Source organism: Brassica oleracea, chromosome C8, assembly GCF_000695525.1.
Source record: "Brassica oleracea var. oleracea cultivar TO1000 chromosome C8, BOL, whole genome shotgun sequence".
Taxonomy (NCBI): domain Eukaryota; kingdom Viridiplantae; phylum Streptophyta; class Magnoliopsida; order Brassicales; family Brassicaceae; genus Brassica; species Brassica oleracea.
In genome coordinates, this window is record NC_027755.1 from 15,826,868 (window position 1) to 15,846,224 (window position 19,357).

The window sequence follows — 19,357 nt, forward strand, 5'->3', positions numbered from 1 at the left end:
CATATTTTTAGGGCTTTCGACAGCTCAAGCTGTTTTCATGGCCATTGGCTTCAGTTTTCTCCTATATCATCAAATTTTATGCGATTTCGTATTGTTTATGTTCCAATTACATAAATATATCACTAAACACACGATTTTGATCATTCAAAATTTAGGAAAAATAAAAACAAATTGATGGCTCCCATAATTGGTATCAACATTGCTTTGTTGCGAAGAAGGTTTTCAACGGTAAGGTGAAGTCCTATATTCCGGATTTTAAGCTTGCTTTCGACCATTTCTCGCTGGCGCATAACCGTCCAATTCGACTATGTTTGATTCGACTGTGTTTTCGAAGATGTCATATTTCTTCAATTGCATTTATATTTCTTTTAGCTTCTAACATATTATCACCAGTCATAATGTAAATCTCTCTCTCATAGATAGAAGGGCAATTTTGTCATTTCAGCTACACTGGATCATTTTGAATCCCCACAATTTTTATGACATAGGTATTTTCTTAATTTGTTACTTCTTCTAGGATTTTCACCCAATTCACTCATTAATTAACCACAAATATTAAAATTTATATATGACAATATCTTTCATCAAAAATATATGATTTTTATTGTGTAAGAAAATATATTAAAACACTCAAGTGTATATTTCTGGAAAACTACTTTATGTACTGCATTCATTGTGTTTTTGGCTTTTTTTTTTCTTTTTAGTTATCAAGATCTTCAATTATGTTGTGTTCGTCACTCTAGATACAATAACAGTCCAACTTTTCCTAAGTTATGACCTTAATTTTTAGAGAAATGGTCCTAGATAGCTTCAAACTTGTTTCTCTTCCCAAACTAGCACTCAAGGCCCAAAGTCACAAAAATGAGTTTCATTTAATGGGATCATTTGCCCTTATGCCTCTTTCCTCCTCTCTGATTAATTAAATTAAAACAAAAAATTGAAATTAGGATTTCAAAATCGACGTCGTCTCTGACTCTCGACGTCGTCTTTCATCCCCGACATCATCATCTCCGGCGTAACTCATATCCATCGCCATTATCTCCGCCGTCGGTCATCTCCTCCGCCATTATCTCTGCCGTCATCATCTTCTTTTGTTTTTCTCAGATTCAATCGTTGCTCCGCTGTCTCAATTATACTTTTGATTTCATCGTATTAAAGGTATCTCATATCAATGTTACTTTTTCAATTCTCAATTTGATGTTTGGAGTTGTCTTCTTGTGAATCGGGCTGTTAAGCTTTAAGCTTGTGACGATTTGTTTTTATTTTAGCTCAGTTACGAAATCTTTAATCTATGATACATTGACATTAGCAAACTTTGTTATCAGGTTGTTTGAAGCTTTTCGTTTGATATGTAATGATTTTATTAGCTTATTCTGAGAGGCATTAATCTGAAATAGTATTTTATTGTTGTTCTCTTTGATTGAAATAGTTGTATAAAGGGTACCCTTGTATAAACAACTTTTTAACATATTTTTGAGTTTTTCTTGTGATTTTTTTTTAACAGATTTTGGCTGAAATTTTTTGTGTATTTAGACAATGGATCTCAAAAGAGTCTCTCCAGTGGGAGTTTAATGTTGATAAGAATAAGAATGCATTTTTCATTTACATAGAAGAAGATCTTCAGTACAAAGATTTGCTGATAATTGTCTCCGAAGATTTTAGTATTAAAGAGGAAGAAATAAGTTTGAGTTATGGGATTTCGTTGGACTTGAAGAGTATTGTTGAAGGTTTTCCCCCAATCTCCATAGGAAATACTCGCCAGCTCAAAAGTTTCATCGGCAAGATTAGAGTATTTGATGGAACATGTCGGTTGTGTGTTAAGGTTTGTATAACATGTTCACAATGATATAAATACCAATAGTTACTCTTCCAAAATTAAATTATAGTTTCAAGGATAAATATTACCTCATCGTCAAGGTTTTCTTCTCCTCGATTAGGATTGGATGGCATCTCATCCAATGATGGCTCTATTTCTTTCTGCAAAAATTAGAAAGGTCTTTATATGTACTAAAGTTTACTTCAAATCTAAAAAAAAGTTCATTTGAGCATATACATGTTGTGTCACATTTGGGAAAAAACTTGAGTATGAGCATCAGGTGCCTCATTCAATTGCTCTTTCTCAATCTGCAAAAAATCAGGAAGGCCATCATGAATATGTACAAGAGCTTCCAAACATTGCTTCTAAACACACAAACTGTTAAAACAGTACTTTGAGCACATACGTGTTGTGCCGAGTTAGGAGAATAAACATGAGTCTCAATCTGTTGAGACAATGGAGATGCAGGTGATTCATTCAATGGCTCCTGCAAAAACCATGAGGAAGGCATTCCAGAACATGTTCAAAACCTTCCAAAAATTACCTGAAAGTTCAAAGTGTAAACAAGTTTTTCTGAGCTTTTTACCTGTTGTGTCACATTAGTGGAGAAAATTTGAGATTGAGCAGCATGTGTCTGATTCGATGGCTCTTTCTCCATCTACACCCAAATTTCAAGGACCTTTCAAACGCTGGACAACAAACTCAAGAATAAAAACCTGAGTCTCAACCTGTTGAGACAGTGGAGATGTGTGTGATCCATCCAATGGCTCCTGCAAAAACAATCAGGAAGGCATTCCAGAACATGTTCAAAACCTTCCAAAAATTGCACATCTTTTACAGTCCTCTCAGCAGCTTGATAACAGGTCCCATAAACGTCCTTCAGATTCTGTCAAACTCTTCTGGCTTGATAATAAGCGGACCAGTCTTGATACAAGCAGCGGTCAAGTCTTGGTTTATTGTCACTTTTGGCTTTGGATCTGATCCAATAGGATGCTTGAGTTCAGGCAGAGCTAGTAATTCAGGTATTGAATCTCTCATCATGTTCCTGTCCTGTGTCACCAAGCCAAAAAAAAGTTCAAATTTTCTAGTATCGAATTTTCTGGAAGGCTTGTCCTGAAACTATGGAAGTCCTTCCAGAAAATAAAAGAAAAAAAATACACAAGTTTTCACAAGCAAACTCATCACAGTCTCACTTTGCATAGCAGCAATAGAAAAGGTTAATTTTGCACAGCTAATAAGAGAAAGAGAGTAAATGGAATCATCGCAGAAGCTTAGCTTGTATCTACTTAAGAAAACTCAAGAAAACAATAGTTTATAGTTTATACGATGCTAATGTAACAATGATAATCTATAAGAACACAAAACAAACTCTTCTGGCTCATCTCACACACATAGTTTTCAGACAGTATAATATCACCCAAATTCCAAAGACCTTTCAAACGCTGGACAATAAACTCAAGAATAAACGTGAGTCTCAACCTGTTGAGACAGTGGAGATGTGTGTGATCCATCCAATGGCTCCTGCAAAAACAATCGGGAAGGCATTCCAGAACATGTTCAAAACCTTCCAAAAATTGCACATTTTTTAAAGCCCTCTCAGAAGCTTGATAACAGGTCCCACAAACGTCCTTCAGATTCTGTCAAACTCTTCTGGCTTGATAATAAGCGGACCAGTCTTGATACAAGCAGCGGTCAAGTCTTGGTTTATTGTCACTTTTGGCTTTGGATCTGATCCAATAGGATGCTTGAGTTCAGGCAGAGCTAGTAATTCAGGTATTGAATCTCTCATCATGTTCCTGGCCTGCGTCACCAAGCCAAAAAAGTTCAAATTTTTTAGTATCGAATTTTCTGGAAGGCTGTCCTAAAACTATGGAACTCCATTTAGAAACTAAAAGAAAAAAAAAACACAAGTTTTCACAAGCAAACTCATCACAGTCTCACTTTGCATAGCAGCAATAGAAAAGGTTAATTTTGGGTAGCTAATAAGAGAAAGAGAGTAAATGGAATCATCACAGAAGCTTAGCTTGTGTGTACTTAAAAATAACTAAAGAAAACAATAGTTTATAGTTTATAGGATGCTAATGTAACAATGATAATCTATAAGAACACAAAACAAACTCTTCTAGCACTGCACCAGCCATCATTGTGGTATGCCTCCACGTTATCCATCAGTTCCAAACTTTTCGTCTCTTCAGGTTTCTCAGATGGTGGTTGAGGACGGATTCTGTCACTGGATACACTTTCCTGAAGTCTCTTTATCTTTTTCTTTTTGTCCTGAAACAGTGTTGAGTACTCAACCTTCACCATCTCAACTCCATTACGCATATCTGTCTTCAACACATTTCCTGGAAACCATTTTCGACCAGATGCAATCTCCACATTCTCACCGACCTCAAAGAGAGTTTGAACTCTGCTTTCTTCAGTCTGCTATTATTTAGATTCAATGATATCAGTCCATTTTGATATAAGCTGTATATTCAACTTTAATTTTGAAAACTAAAAACTTACCTCTTTGTCAACAGTTCCAGCTGCTTGATCAGATCTGCTTCACCGCGTTTAAAAGCCGTCTCATCCACCGGCTATGTGTCAGTCTGTGCAAGTTCAACAAAAATCAGGAAGATATTCCTGAATATCTGTAAATTCTTCCTAAAACAAAAAAAAAAGATAAAAAAAAATTTCCACAAGTTTTCACAAGAAAAACACTTACGGACACAAGCAAATCCCACATAATCAACAGAGTCAACTTTATGTTGAAAAGAACAGAATACATTACCTCAAAAGCTTGTGTTCCCAATGATGATGACAAAGAAGCTGGTGCTTTTTGAACAAGACAGACTTGAGAACAGACCAGCTACGATGCACGCAAGGAGAAAGGCAGCAGAAAGGTAAACCAAGACAACGGTTGGATCAGATGGATACTTGAAGATAACCACTCCCTTTCCGTTTATTGGAGTCCAGACGCAAGCTACGACAAAAAAATGGAACCCAAAGAACATAAACAAATCTTACAATAGCATATGGAAACCAATCAGGAAAGATATCCTAAAAATAGTTTCAAACTTCCGGAAATCAAATTAGCAACAAAAAGAGCTCGAAATATCAAAGAAACATCATAAACAAACAACCAACATGGTCATGAATGGAATTATGAGCCTACCAACGAATGAGTAGTGTAATTCAAGAGATAATGAAAGAGCTACAACTTTCACCAGTTCGACTCAAGATATGGCATCAACATAATTGTACAAAATTCTCCTAATGAACAAAGTTAATCACATTTCAAATGCATCCCTACTAACGACTAATTCACTACACAACTCAGTTTAAGATACTATAATCTAACAACTGCTAACCTAATTTTAGAGGAACAAAAAATTAAAACATCAAAACAGAGGTTTGAAATGGTATCATATCACCTAATCTAACCAAATGACACAATAAGACTCAATAAAAAATCTGAATATGAAACTGTTAAAGCTTGATAAGAGAAGAAATAGGAACATAAAACATTCAAAACACTAAGTAAATTTCAAGTCGAAAACACAAAGTAAAATTGTATTTTTTTTCTTCATAAACCATTGATAACAACGATTAAAGCATAAGAAAAAGCTATAATTTATGTGTGTGTTCTTAACTATGAAATTCTAAAAATTTTAGATTAACAAGAGAACTATAACCAAACGAAGAAGAACACACACCACTCAGCTTTGAAGCAATATCAAATCGAAACAAATTATCAACAAAAAGAACTCGGAACATCAAATATTCAAACAACAAATCAAAATCCCCAAATAGGAAACCCTTAAGAAGAGGAATCATACCTTGGAGAGTCGAATTTTCGTGAGATGATCACCGGAAATGATCAAACGAAATCGGAGAGCGTCGCCGCCGTCGCGTCGCGTCGAAGAGATCGAGAAGAAGAATCGCCGTCGTGTCGCGTGAGAGAGAGAGGCATTTCTGATTTTTTTTTCATTTTTTCTATTTATTTAATTAATTTTAAAACAAGCGTATTAAGGACATTTTGCCTATTAATAAATGTCATTTCTGTGATTTTCTCTTTCTGGTAGTATTTTGGAGACAAAAATTTCAAAAGTGCTATTACAGAGAATTGCCCTAATTTTTATTAGTAGTAATTGCAAACAAGTAATTTCTTAGGGAATGAAATTATAGGGGGGATAGCGTTGGCGACATCCAACGTCGCCTTTTGGCGGCATTTGCTTACCTCTCGTCTTAAATATAAATAAGTTTTAGTGGGGAAGTAATATTCTTAGAAACAATATTTTTTGCCAATATTTTTTTACAAATTATAAGCCTAGCCTCAGTCAAATGATTTGCTAATTATGTTACAAGTAGCTTTATACCATTGCACAACCCGTCTTATGGTCTATATGACTATATTCCTAAGCAACATAATAGGAATACTGAGATAATAGTTTAGTACTCGTGAAATCTTAATGTTTATATATTCTTAAATATAGACCAAATAATATATTCTACTTATATTGAAAGTATTAATATTATTTGAACAAAGATATGAACTCTCATCCATTTTATAAATTTTCAAAAAAAAAAAAAAAAAAAAATGGAGGTCACAAAAAAGAATGAAATATTATTGATATGTCTGCATCATATTTTATTATGGTAGGGGAAGCTCATATGCTGGAGGATGCACTTGAAAGATACAAAAACTGAATGATTCCAAGCATTGAAACTGACTGATAATAATAATGTCGGGATGTAGGACATTACATATATTCTACACGACCCAAGGCGTGTGATGTACGTACGATGTGCTACAAGAATGTTCTTTTGATATATCGTGTTTTTTTTTCATTTCCCGTCTATTTAATTACCAAAATTAAATTTGAAACCAATTAATAAAAATTACGTTTAGCTTGGCAAATAGCATCAGTGACAAAAATGAAAAAAAAAAAGAATTTTCAATAGCACCATTGTAACGTAAATTAAGAAAAATAATATGTTGTCCAAATATATATATACACATTATATTATTCTAAATATTCTGTTGATATTCGTTTGTGCATAAACTCAAAACTAAGTACAAGTTCAGATGTTGAATGTGGTAGTTGGATACAAACTCATTAGCATAAACCTTGCAAGAATAGAATTTTGCATTCTGCTATATAATGGTGAACTTGAATGGCGAAAGGACAAAACTTATGTTCATCTCCTAGGATGAAATTTTAAATTCGCCGCATCTTTTAAGACCAATTAAAGTGACAAATATATTATTAATTAAAAATATTAAATTAAATAAAAAATAGTTACAAAAAATAAAAACGCTAATTTTAACGATACTAACGCTTTCAGCTAAACCCTAAACCCTAAATATTAAATTCTAAACCCTATTCCCTAAATTCTAAACCCAAATCCAAACTCCTAAACCCCACCCCTAAACCCTAGACCCTAAACACTAAACCCTAAATATTAAATTCTAAACCCTATTCCCTAAATTCTAAACCCAAATCCAAACTCCTAAACCCAAACCCTATATCCTTAACCCTAGATCCTGCGAAACCCTAAACCATAAATCTTAAATTCTAAACCCTAAATTTTAAACCCAAATTCAAACCCCTAAACCCAAACCCTATACCCTAAACCCTAATCTTAGACCCTAAACCCAAATTATATACCTTAAACCCAAAACTTTAACCATAAATCCAAACGGTAAATCCTAAACCCAAACCATAAATCCTAAACCCAAAACCTAAACCATAAACCCAAATCCTAGACCTAAAACCCAAACAGTAAACCCTAAACTCAAACCCCAAACTTAGATGCTATAGGGTTTGCGTTAAGGTTTACGGTTTGAGTTTAGGATCTAAGACTTAGGTTTAGGGTATATGGTTTAAGTTCATAGTCTATATTTTGGGTTTAAGGTATATAATTTGGGTTTAGGGTCTAAGATTAGGGTTTAGGGTATAGGGTTTGGGTTTAGGGGTTTGAATTTGGGTTTAAAATTTAGGGTTTAGAATTTAAGATTTATGGTTTAGGGTTTCGTTAGCGGCATTAGCATTTTTAAAATTAGCATTTTTACTTTTTTAGCTATTTTTTATTTAATTTAATGTTTTTAATTAATAATCTATGTGACATTTTAATTGATCTTTAACAGTGAGGTGAATTTAAAGGTTCACCCTATGGAGTGAACCTAAATTTTGTTCATGGCGAAACTGCATTCAAAGTTTTTAAAAATCATAATATTTGTAGTACGACAGTATATAAATCAGCAATTCGATATTAATTTTTTTAGTTTTCGTCTTTTATTTATTATATAATATTTTAAACCTTTGAGACTTATATAACCTGTATAAATAGAGATTACAGATAACTGTTTTATTACTATTTTATTTAATTTTTAAAAATAAGGTTAATATGGCATAATTAATAATCACAAATCTTCTGCGAAAACTTATCTTATCATATTTCATTCCACCAAGTTCCACAGATATTGACGGGATGAGGTAGCTCGTTTGGTAAGGACTTTGAAGGCCAATTGTCATGCTCCCGGGTTCGACACCAGGCAGAGGAGAACTGCCCATCATGTCATCAAATGCGGTACTGGGTGTTGGGCCTTGTCCCCAGCCCAGATAAAGTCCTCCCGGGTGAAGTGGACCGCTGCCTAACCGGGCCCAGAGGAATGATCCACGTAAGCGGGAAACCCCTGGATTATCAAAAAAAAAAAAAAAAAATTCCACAGATGCTGCCACTCCTGTAATCTATTTATGCAAATAAATAATATATTTATTGTCTGAAACAATAACACAAGCTAGAATTGTAGACAAAAAGAGTAGAGAAAATTGTACCATTGGAAACTATGGTGAGAGGGTCGGCGCTCCTAGATCACGAGGAGGGTTTAGGCACCACATTTGACTTTACAACGTACAAAACAAATACCGTCTTCACTATTACAAGGTTTAGAACAATGGCGGAAACATTGCTTCCAGCCATTTGTTTGTTCTGCTTCTGCGGTGATCACCATAACAGTTACCACCATCATTATCACTACTACTATCGCTCTCCATTTTTTCATTCTTAGATCCTACAAAATCAAACTTTGTCCTACCTTCTTCTCTGTTATTTTTTTATCTTATAATAGTTATATAAATTTATAAGAAATCAACCTCTATTTATAATAATCTAGTATGTTTTATTTTAATTGTGAGCAGATTTTTTCTTACTAAAGTTTATATTTGTTCTTAAATGGTTCAGCAAATTAATGATTTCCTCTATTCATTTCCTTATATCTTCAAATTCAGCATCAAATCATATACAAAAAAATGAATAGATGTCCTTACACATAAATATTTCAATAAATATTCTTACTACTTCTGATTATTTAAATAGACAAATGAATATTTAGAAAGAAAAAAACTAACTTGTAATAGTTAATTACTAGTTTAATTTTATATGTTTTGAAATTTATATGTTATTTTGAATAAGGCTGTTATGATTGATTTACAGAGTTGTAGTGTTGGGACTACTCAATTTTGATTTTTTTCCATTTAACCCATGGTTTTTGTTTCTAAAACTTTAAATAGGTTTAAATTTGGTACAATTTGTTAATTATGAATATTATGGTTTTTTACATTTTATTCCAATTTTTAAAACTATTTTGGTTAATTATTTTGGGGGTTTTGTATATTTTTAAAAATCCACTAATCTTATAACTATATTAAGTAATGAAATATATAAATTTATGATTTTCTTATTGTTGGCTTAGGCCATTTAGATTTGGTCAAAATTGAATAATTAAAAATTGATATAATAATTGAAGTCCTTCTCTTATTCAATCAATCAAGTTCTCAATCACAATACCAAAATCACTCCAAAAGCACACCGCATATGTCTACACTTGACATTGCTTTTATAACCACAAAACAAATCCTATTCCTAATTGTAAAAAGTATAAATATTATGATCCTTATCTTTATAAGATCACAATCTAACTAGGAATGGAAATAACTTGCATCTTAAGTTTCCTTCAAGCTAACTCCAACATTCTCCCCCTTAAGCTTGAAGTTACTTTCACTCACATCTTCAACTCCAATCAGACTTCTCATCTCTTTGAATTTGATCCTGCCAAGCGACTTAGTTAAAACATCGGCTCACTGTTCACTCCCGGGCACATGCTCTACTTCCACTTGCTCGTTTTCAACACATTCTCTTATAAAATGAAACCTCCTATGTATGTGTTTACTTCGACCGTGAAACACTGGATTTCTTGTCAATGCTATGGCTGATTTGTTGTCAATCCTGATAGTCACACGCATACAAGCTTCATTGATGACTTCACTTAACAATTCCTGAAGCCAAATGGCTTGTTTCGCGGCTTCAGTAGCAGCCATGAACTCTGCTTCACAACTAGACAGCGCCACTATCTCTTGTTTTGTCGAGCACCAGGTTATAAGACTATTACCGAGATAGAACACATGTCCTGTTGTACTCTTACCATCATCATCGTCCACGTTATGTGAACTGTCGCTATAGCCTTCAAGCTTCAAGTTCCTTCCGCGGGAGAACCTTAAGCCAAGAGAGCATGTTCCACGCAAGTACCGCAGTACCATCTTCAAGGCCGCACCGTGAGACTCCTTCGGATCTTGCATATATCTACTTAGCACCCCGACACTGAATGACAAGTCAGGGTGTGTATGAAGTAGATATCTAAGGCAACCAATGCTTCGCCGGTACTCTCTTGGATCGACACTCCTCTCATCTAGTGCCTTAGAGAATTTAGCATTCATCTCCATTGGAATATGTGTTGCATTGCACGATCCCATTCCGGTTTCCTCAAGTATCTTGCGTGCATACCTATCATGTTTCAGAACAATGCCATCATCTCCTTGATGAACTTCTATTCCCAAGTAGTAAGTTAACTTGCCAAGATCACTCATCTCAAACTTGTTTGCCATCTCCTTCTTGAAATCTTGTATTAATTGAAGCGATGAACCCGTAACAAGTAGGTCATCAACATACACAGCCACGATGAGAAGCTCGTCATGTTCCTTCTTGTGGTACAATGAGGGTTCTTTTGAGCATCGATGGAATTTTAAACCACGCAGGATTTGGTTCAGCTTCAAGTTCCACGCCCTCGGAGCTTGGCGCAAACCGTAAAGAGCCTTCTTGAGTTTATAAAATTTATCCTCTTGACCTTTAACTACGAAACCATCTGGCTGCACTACATAAACTTCTTCTTTCAGCTCTCCATGGAGGAATGCGGTCTTAACATCAAGATGGTGGATCTCCCACCCATTAGAAGCAGCTAGTGCAATAATCAAACGAATCGTTTCAACTCGAGCCACTAGTGCAAAGACTTCATCATAATCAATCCCATGCCTTTGGACGTATCCCTTTGCTACTAACTGTACTTTAAACTTGCTGATACTTCCATCGGCATTGCATTTTATTTTAAACACCCATTTAAGACCAATAGGCTTTATACCAGATGGTAGTTCAACGAGATCCCATGTGTTATTCTTTTCTATAGAAAAGATTTCACCTTTGCAAGAATCTGCCCAAACTTTCAGCTTCTTGGCCTCAGTATAGTCCCATGGTTCTTCGTTTATTACCATCAATAGCCGTTCACTTTCAATCTCAGCCAATAGAATGTAGTCATCGAGATAAGAGGGTTTGGACCTTGCACGTTGTGACCGTTGCAACGGCTCTGCATCATCTTCTTCTTCGTCTTCAAACTAGACATGTTCTTCGTCGTCATCAATGGTGTCTTCTTCTGGTGTGGCCTTTTGTTCCTCGGGGATATTGCCTCTTTGTTCACGTTAACAATGAACTCTCCCGGCATAACGTGCTCTGTTTCCTCTGTATCGATCCAACTCCATTCTTTTTTCTTCACTAAATACGACATCACGGCTTACTTCTACTCGATTGGTCACTGGATTGAGTAGTCGATAAGCCTTTGATCCTGGTTTGGTTCCCATGTGGACAAGAACCCTTGCTCTGTCATGAAGTTTCTTTCTCCCTGGTGTTTCTGTTCTTGCATAACAAACACACCCGAAGATCCTTAAGTGACTGAGGCTTGGCTTTCTTGATCGCAACATCTCGTAAGGGGTTCTCTCATCCAACGATCTAGTTGCAAGGTGGTTGATCAAGTAGGTGGAGTGTCTTACGGCTTCTCCCCATATTAGATTAGGTACGTGCATATGTTTCATTACACTCTTTGTCATCTCTAAAAGCGTACGGTTACGTCGTTCTACCACACCATTCTGTTGCGGCGAGTAAGACGATGTTAACTGTCGTTGGATTCCATTCTTGTCGCAGTAATCTTGAAATTCATTGGATACAAATTTGCCTCCTCTGTCTGTTCGAAACATCTTAACCTTGCTTTGGGTTTCTTGCTCGGCAAGTAGTTTGAATCGTTTGAATTTCTCAAACGCCTCGCTCTTTTCCTTTAGAAGTATTGTCCACATATATCGAGTGTAATCGTCTATGAGTACGAATATATATCTCCTTTTAGCCGGTGTTGGTGGTGAGATCGGGCCACAAAGATCTCCGTGAACCAGTTCAAGTGGACTAGAGGCTCTAAAGGTTGTTTCTTGAGGATAGGGTTTCCTAGCTTTCTTACCAAGTAAACAGGACACACAAGTTTTCTTCTTGATCTCCACGTTAGGTATGCCGATAACAAGCTTCTTATTCACCATTAGCTTCAGTGTATTGATGTTTACATGACCAAGCCGAGCATGCCATAGGGATGACTCCGTTATAGATTCAATTTGCAGACATTGCATGCGATCGACGACCAAACAAACCTTGTAGAGCCGGTTTCGAGTTCTCTTAGTACGAACCATCACTCCTCCGTTTCTATCAAATAGCGTTAATGTATCATCTTTCATACGAACCTCGCATCCAACTTCAGTAGCTTGCCCCAAGCTAACGATGTTACTTCTCAGTCCCGGTATATAGTACACATTACTCAAAATTTTCTTATCTCCTCCTTCGAAGATGAAACGAATCGATCCTTTTCCTCTTATGTTGATTCTTGAATTGTCTCCAAATCTTACCTTACCGGTAATGGTTTCATCAAGTGTCGAGAAGAAAGATCGATTTCCACACATATGGTTACTAGCACCATTGTCAAGATACCATACATTCTCTGTATCTAAGTCAGCTTCAAAGACCGTAGGGTTAACCTTATTCTCGTTGAGGTAGACTATTTCATGAACCATCAATTCATCGGCTTCCTGAGTCTCTTCATCCATCTTCTCGACTGTCTCCTGGAGCTTAAGTGTTTTGTCTGGACAGTCGGAAGCGTAATGGCCTAGCTTATCACACTTGAAGCACGTGATGTGCGAAGTATCTCCGCTTAGTCGTTGTCTATAGGCTTCTCTTTGACTCTGGAATGAAGATCCGGAGCGGCCTCGTCCTCGTCCTCGCCAGTTTGAACGACCGCCTCACCCTCGGCCTCGTCCTCCATAATTTTCTTGATTCGTATCAGCATACATAAGTTTTCCTTGATCTTCATGAGAGTCTTCTTCTTCGTCTTCAGCGACTCTCTCTTCATACGCTTTCAATCGTCCACCTATATCTTCGAAACTGGTGGTATTAAGGTCCAAGACTTGCTCAAGAGATGCAACCATATGAATATATTTCTTCCTTGGCAAGCTTTTATAGAACTTCTTTACCAGTTTAGGTTCTTCAATCATCTCGCCTAGTGATGCAGACTTTGAAGAGATCTCCGAGAGTTTACCGACAAAAGTATCAATTGTATCATCATCTTTCATCTTGAGTCTATCAAATTCTGCCATTAGGGTTTGTAACCTAGCTTCCTTGACTTTTTATGCTCCAATGTGCCTTGCCTTTATCGCATCCCAAACCGCTTTTGATGTTTCTATGTCGCCAACCTGTAAAACTAGATCCTCCGGTATGGACTGAAACAACAACGCAATAGCCATATTGTTCTTCTTCTCATCTTTGGATCCCGTGTCGATTGTTTCCCATACTTCACTGACTTTGAGCGCAATCTTCATCCGCATAGACCAGACAGTGTAGTTTGAAGATGTTAGCATTGGGAATTTGATGGAGGTAGGTTTTGTATCTTTGTGCATGGCGATTTTGTCTTTGTCGTCTCTCATGTTTGTTGAATACGATTTTCAAGTTGCTTTGTATGGCTCTGATACCAAATATAGAATCACACAATCGATATCAATAAGAAGTCCTTCTCTTATTCAATCAATCAAGTTCTCAATCACAATATCAAAATCACTCCAAAAGCACACCGCGTATGTCTACACTTGACATTGCTTTTATAACCACAAAACAAATCCTATTCCTAATTGTAAAACGTATAAATATTATGATCCTTATCTTTATAAGATCACAATCTAACTAGGAACGAAAATAACTTGCATCTTAAGTTTCCTTCAAGCTAACTCCAACAGCCAACATGTGAGAGAGAGAAAAAAGTTGGATATTTTTCTGGTTGGAAGACTTTATGTTTAGGTTTTTGATTTATGTAAGAGAAAAAGACAAAAATAGCACTAAATCAAGTTTTTGTTCCCAAACTAGCACTCAAGGTCAAAAGTCACAAAAATAACACTTAATGTTTTATCAAAAGTCACAAACTTAGGGTTTAGAGTTAAAGGGTAGGGTTTAGGATTTAGGGTTTAGGGTTTAGAGTTTAGGGTTTAGGGTTTAGGGTTTAGGGTTTAGGGTTTAGAGTTTAGGGTTTAGGGTTTAGGGTTTAGGGTTTAGGGTTTAGAGTTTAGGGTTTAGGGTTTAGGGTTTAGGGTTTAGGGTTTAGAGTTTAGGTTTTAGGGTTTAGAGTTGAGAAATGAGGTTTTGGGGATAAGATTTCAAATTTTAAAAAATAAAAAAATTAAAATTTTCAAAAGATAAAATGTTATTTTGGTCATTTTAGTTTTTGAGTCCTATTTTTGTGATATAAACTTAGAAATGTGCTATTTTGGAGATTTGCCCTTTATGTAATCTTCATTATTATTTAAGATTGCAAGTTTTTAGTCGGGTTTGATCGACTTTGTTGTAAATGGGTTTGATATGTGTAAAATAGATTTTTCTTTGATTGATTTTAATTTTTTAACGGTTAGATTTTGAAAATATTCATAGATTATGATACTCTCCTAATGAAAATGTTATTCATATTGAATTGGAGAAATTGGGTTTGAGGGATAAATTAAATCATCTTTTGATTTTTCTCTTGTGATATATCGGCACTTTATTGGTTGGATTCAAAAACTCTTCATATTGATGCTATCAATTGATGTAGATTTCCATGCAACCACAAAGTCTAACCAGTCTAAAAAGAAGCAAATTTTAACAGCTGAGAATTTCTGATGGTTTTTGAATTATTTAGAACGCATGAACAACAACTAATCCTGATGGTTTTTGAATTGACAAAAAGCAGGTATTAAGAAATATTTATATGCTTGCGCAGGACGCAGGGAGACACTAATTAAAAATATTATTTTATGAGCTAAATTTTTCTTAAACAATGTATAAAAACCAAACCTATTTGAAACTTCATAAAATGACAAGAAGAGTCGCATGTTACAGAAATTACTAACTTATCTGCATCAAGTAAGGCGCAACGTATTTCACAACGTCCTGAAACGCTATCATAAGGTGGTCCCCGGAGACACTCACAAACTTTACTTTTCCCACGTCATCCAATGCTTTCAGACCGATCCAGTCTTCTGTGTATAGTTTTGTCTGAAGAAGAAAACATTTGAAGTTATTAGAAAACAAATCTACCGAGAAGAAATGAAACAGAGAGCGAGATGGAGAGAGATTCACCTGTTGAGTTAACAAAAGAGTACCAAACCCTTCATCTGTAAAATATCCAAACCAAGAAGTTTCTTTGGGGATCAGTGTTGTGTCGTTCTGGAACTGTTTACCAAATTAACAAGAAGAAAACAGAGTAATGAGCTTACAAGAACATGGTTTTATAATCTCTGAATTAGAGAAAGGAGACTGTAAAGTACCATGACAAGAACCAAGTTATGTAAGCTCGTGAAACGGTCTTTGAAAGTGGAGTTTCTTTCGTCAGGTCTCTCATTGTTAAGCTTTGGTAGATACTGAGAGTGTTCCAAATACTTCGTCATTTCCTGAGAAAACCAAAGCCAGTGTCTTTGAAAACCCTTAAATCAATATCGAGTTAAACCATTTGGTTAACTAAATTACTTACACCAGGGATCTTGACATAACCACTAGGAGCAATATGATCCTGCATAGTGATTAATCCATCAAATCATGATTAAAGGAATTTAATCTTGAATAAAGAGACAAGAGTGTTATATACTTGAACGAAGTCGTTATAGATCTCCAACTTCAAGATATCCTCTGCTATAGCACATTTTGGACCATCCTTCACACAAGAAAACAGACATAATCAAGCCATTGTTTTAAATTTATTAACGTGATTAATATACACCAAGAATAGTAAAATTGAAATTATACTCCACACTTGGGGACTGCAGCGATGCCAGCATGAGGTCCTCCTAAGGAGACATAGTTGACGACAGGAGGAGCATCGTCGCAGAACTCGATAAGGCCTCTAGCCACCATGTTTCCTTGAGACTCTGCAACAATGTTGTAACCTTGACTCAGCTCTTTCATCTGTTTAACTTTCTCACACGCTACACTTGCTTGTTGCACTAGTGGCATGAACCATGAGTCTTTCTCTCCGTTTCCTATCTCTCTGCAAATAAATTAAAAAAGCCCTGAGATGAAAACAACTGTTAATGGATGATCACAAAACTTACAAGCAAGAGCCAGGAGAGCCGGAGACGCTGCTTAGGAGTTGCGTGAAGTTACTAACTCCACCTGAGCATTGATCTCCAATTCCTGTTTTTTTTTAATTGATATATTCGTTTTACTCATAATCAAAAGAAAAAACATAAAAAAAATTGAAGAAGAAAAAAAAAATCGTTAATTACCGTGAAACACTATAAATGGAATAGCGTTTGAAAACGAAACGGTTGAGAATAGCACAGCGGCCACCGTTAGAAGGAGAAAAGGTCGCTGGAGAGATTTGGCCATGAATGATTGAGATCTATCTAATTTGATGTTTTGTTTTATTTTGGTCTCTCTCACTGTACACAATATATGAGATTATTGATAGCTTGTGAATATTATATATATATATATATATGATAATATTTGATAGCTAGTCAAAAAAGATTGTTATTATCATTTTCTACCTTAGAGTCAATGTTCGTTGACAAAAAAAAAGAGAGTCAATGTTAAATGAGAATGTTACCATATTGGAATAATTTTCAACTTTTTATTAACTAAATGGGAACCAAAAAAAAGTTTATATGGGGAAACGAAATATTTTGTTCTGGAGTTCCTTTTGCAAAGATGTTGATCTGCACATTAAGATCACAGAGAAATTATAAGTAAAAGAAAGGAGGGTAAAGGAGGAAAATAGACAAATGAATTCATTTCATCTTTAATCAAATTTACAAATTGTAGGCAATCCGATTCGAAATGTCCATTTAAAAACTCAGTTGCAAAGAGTTCTTCATTGCCCATATCAAGGCATCAATTTCTATGGGCAGGGGGAGAATGCATGATCCTTCCCTATCGATTAACTTTAAGACGTCCTTTTAACAAAGCCAACATTCATCATTGGTTTGTTTCTCTATTGATCTAAATGACCAATAAAAATATATACAATAATTTTATACTGAAAACAAGCATATATATGAAAGATGCGATGAAATCTAATGCAAAAGGGTGTTCCAATTTTAATAAAATATTGAATTACAAGAATATTAAATGAGCCAAAAAGACCAAATATCAGCGACTCCCTTTGGGTTTCCATGGCTTCTACGTTGTTTAACGCTGCTCTGCAATGATTGGTTGGCTTGGGTTCAGGAAGGAAGTCTTCTCAATGAATCTCCTCTCTGGTAAGTCGCACTGGTTTGTTTTGTAGATACACAACCTCTCTGTCCGCTACATTTATAAGACGATGCTCTGGTCCTTCATCATCTGACACAGAAGATGCCTCTGAGTTTGATTCATCCTCATCTGCATTTGGGAGAAATAAGGAAGCCATTCATAAACGTAGTGTTCATCGTAAATTAGGAGCTTACCAGAGAATTCAAGGCGTTCGGAAGGAGCACTAACAGCTGTGAGCTGAATGCTTTCTGGTAGAAGACAATTACAGAACGAACCTGAAACTCAAAAGGACACGATTTGTCGGTTAAAAATGAGCTTGTGAGATAACAAGTGGAAAGGTTTTGTATCTTATTACCGACTCGGGCGAGGCGATTGATCCAACCTGGAACAGGCTTTCCAGTGAGCTGCAAGCAAACTTGTTCGGTGAAATGGTTACAGTTCTTGGCAATCAAGTGGTAAGTGTCACCATGGTATTTTCTTGAAAGCTTCTCCATGTAAGAGCGGAAGTCTGAGCGGGACATGGTTGTAGTTCCCAGCAAAACGGAGCGTCTAAAGATGAAACCTGGGCAGTTCTTAGGTTCAACCTCATATACCCCACTCGTTGGGTACTCGTGAGCTCCATAGCAATACTCCAAACCATGAGCTACAAAGAAGTTGAGCAAACTTAAAAAAAAAAAAAAGACTCAAGGCTTGGGAGAATATTATACTAACACAGCAGATAAATCCAGAGTTACAGAGAATCAGGGAAGGCATCCACTAAATAGTCCAACACATAAAATCTATATCCATAAATAAGCCCCTTTCTCAGAAGAGCTTAGCATTGAAGCCAAATCATTAAAGCACACGACTTGCAAAGAACATACAACACAATCTGTTGTTCAACTTCAAAAGCCTAGCAATTCAAAGTAAACAATTTTCTATGATTTTACAGGATTATAAAGAGCAATCTGACATCTAAGAAGAGCATAGCATTGACGCCAAATCATGAAAGCACACGACTTTCTAAGAACACTAAGACAGTACAATCTGTTGTTCATCTTCAAAACTTCAAAAGCACACGACTTGCTGTTGTAAAAGAGCAAGAGAATGAGAACATACACTCAATTCCGGAATGGAAAATGCCGATACCAAACCAATAGAGATAATTGTTGACAGGGGTTAGATCATAGACATTGAGATAAACCGGGGTAAGCCTGGCCTCCTCTCCAGTGTTCTCATCACTTGAACACGAGCTTGAGCTCAAAGTAGGCACCCACATTTCTTAACACACGCCAAAACTGTTTTTATCTCAAAAAATTCAAGGTCACGATCGAATCACCATCCCTTCTTTTTTCCTTAAACTCTGCTCTGCAACACACGAAAAAGTGATGGTGATCTTCATATAACAAGCACAAATGTTGCACAAAATCCATTGGAACTTGAACCATACGAACGCTAATGAGAATAGATCGAGAGATTTGATTTAGTAAGGATTTTGAATCTTTCCAAATGCGAAGGAGATCAATCAAACAGGAGAATTAGCAAATCTGGCAAGTAAATCTAACGTATATCGCTCGAATTGCAGATCGGTAAACGAAATTGAAATTGAGACGCGTGTATCTTCTTCATCTCACATTGATAAACAGATGAGAGAGCTTTTGACCCCCCCCC

General features: G+C 35.9%; 2 protein-coding genes across 3 annotated transcripts in view; both read right to left on the reverse strand.

The window, feature by feature from the left end:
* Positions 1–15,284: 15,284 nt before the first annotated feature.
* On the reverse strand, positions 15,285–16,855 carry LOC106310802 (palmitoyl-protein thioesterase 1-like). Of its 2 annotated transcripts, XM_013748022.1 has the most exons (8): positions 16,741–16,855; positions 16,567–16,648; positions 16,262–16,502; positions 16,104–16,169; positions 15,990–16,028; positions 15,787–15,909; positions 15,599–15,691; positions 15,285–15,514 (listed from the first exon to the last, which is right to left on the reverse strand). In XM_013748022.1, the coding sequence occupies exons 1-8, from the start codon at positions 16,841–16,843 to the stop codon at positions 15,365–15,367; spliced, it is 897 nt and encodes a 298-aa protein (XP_013603476.1). In that variant the 5' UTR covers positions 16,844–16,855; the 3' UTR covers positions 15,285–15,364. The 2 variants fall into 2 exon arrangements, with proteins under 2 accessions (XP_013603476.1, XP_013603477.1); XM_013748023.1 differs by lacking the exon at positions 16,567–16,648 and having other exon boundaries at positions 15,291–15,514; positions 16,741–16,813.
* A 675-nt stretch (positions 16,856–17,530) lies between these two features.
* Positions 17,531–19,357, reverse strand: part of LOC106308755 (ethylene-responsive transcription factor 6-like) — a 4,465-nt gene continuing 2,638 nt past the window's right edge. The window contains exons 2-6 of the mRNA XM_013745876.1: positions 19,026–19,054; positions 18,806–18,967; positions 18,063–18,350; positions 17,902–17,982; positions 17,531–17,836 (exon numbers count right to left, since the gene is read on the reverse strand). Of these exons, the coding sequence (XP_013601330.1) occupies positions 17,697–17,836; positions 17,902–17,982; positions 18,063–18,350; positions 18,806–18,967; positions 19,026–19,054 (700 nt within the window). The 3' untranslated portion in view covers positions 17,531–17,696. The remainder of the gene's footprint in view (positions 17,837–17,901; positions 17,983–18,062; positions 18,351–18,805; positions 18,968–19,025; positions 19,055–19,357) is intronic.

Coding starts and splice junctions, on each gene's coding strand:
- LOC106310802 (XM_013748022.1), bottom strand. CDS start 16,843: ATGGCCAAATCTCTCCAGCGACCTTTTCTCCTTCTAACGGTGGCCGCT. Junction 16,503..16,566: donor GGCTCTCCTGGCTCTTGCTT/GTAAGTTTTGTG, acceptor ATTTATTTGCAG/AGAGATAGGAAACGGAGAGA. Junction 15,515..15,598: donor CTCTTTTGTTAACTCAACAG/GTGAATCTCTCT, acceptor TTTCTTCTTCAG/ACAAAACTATACACAGAAGA.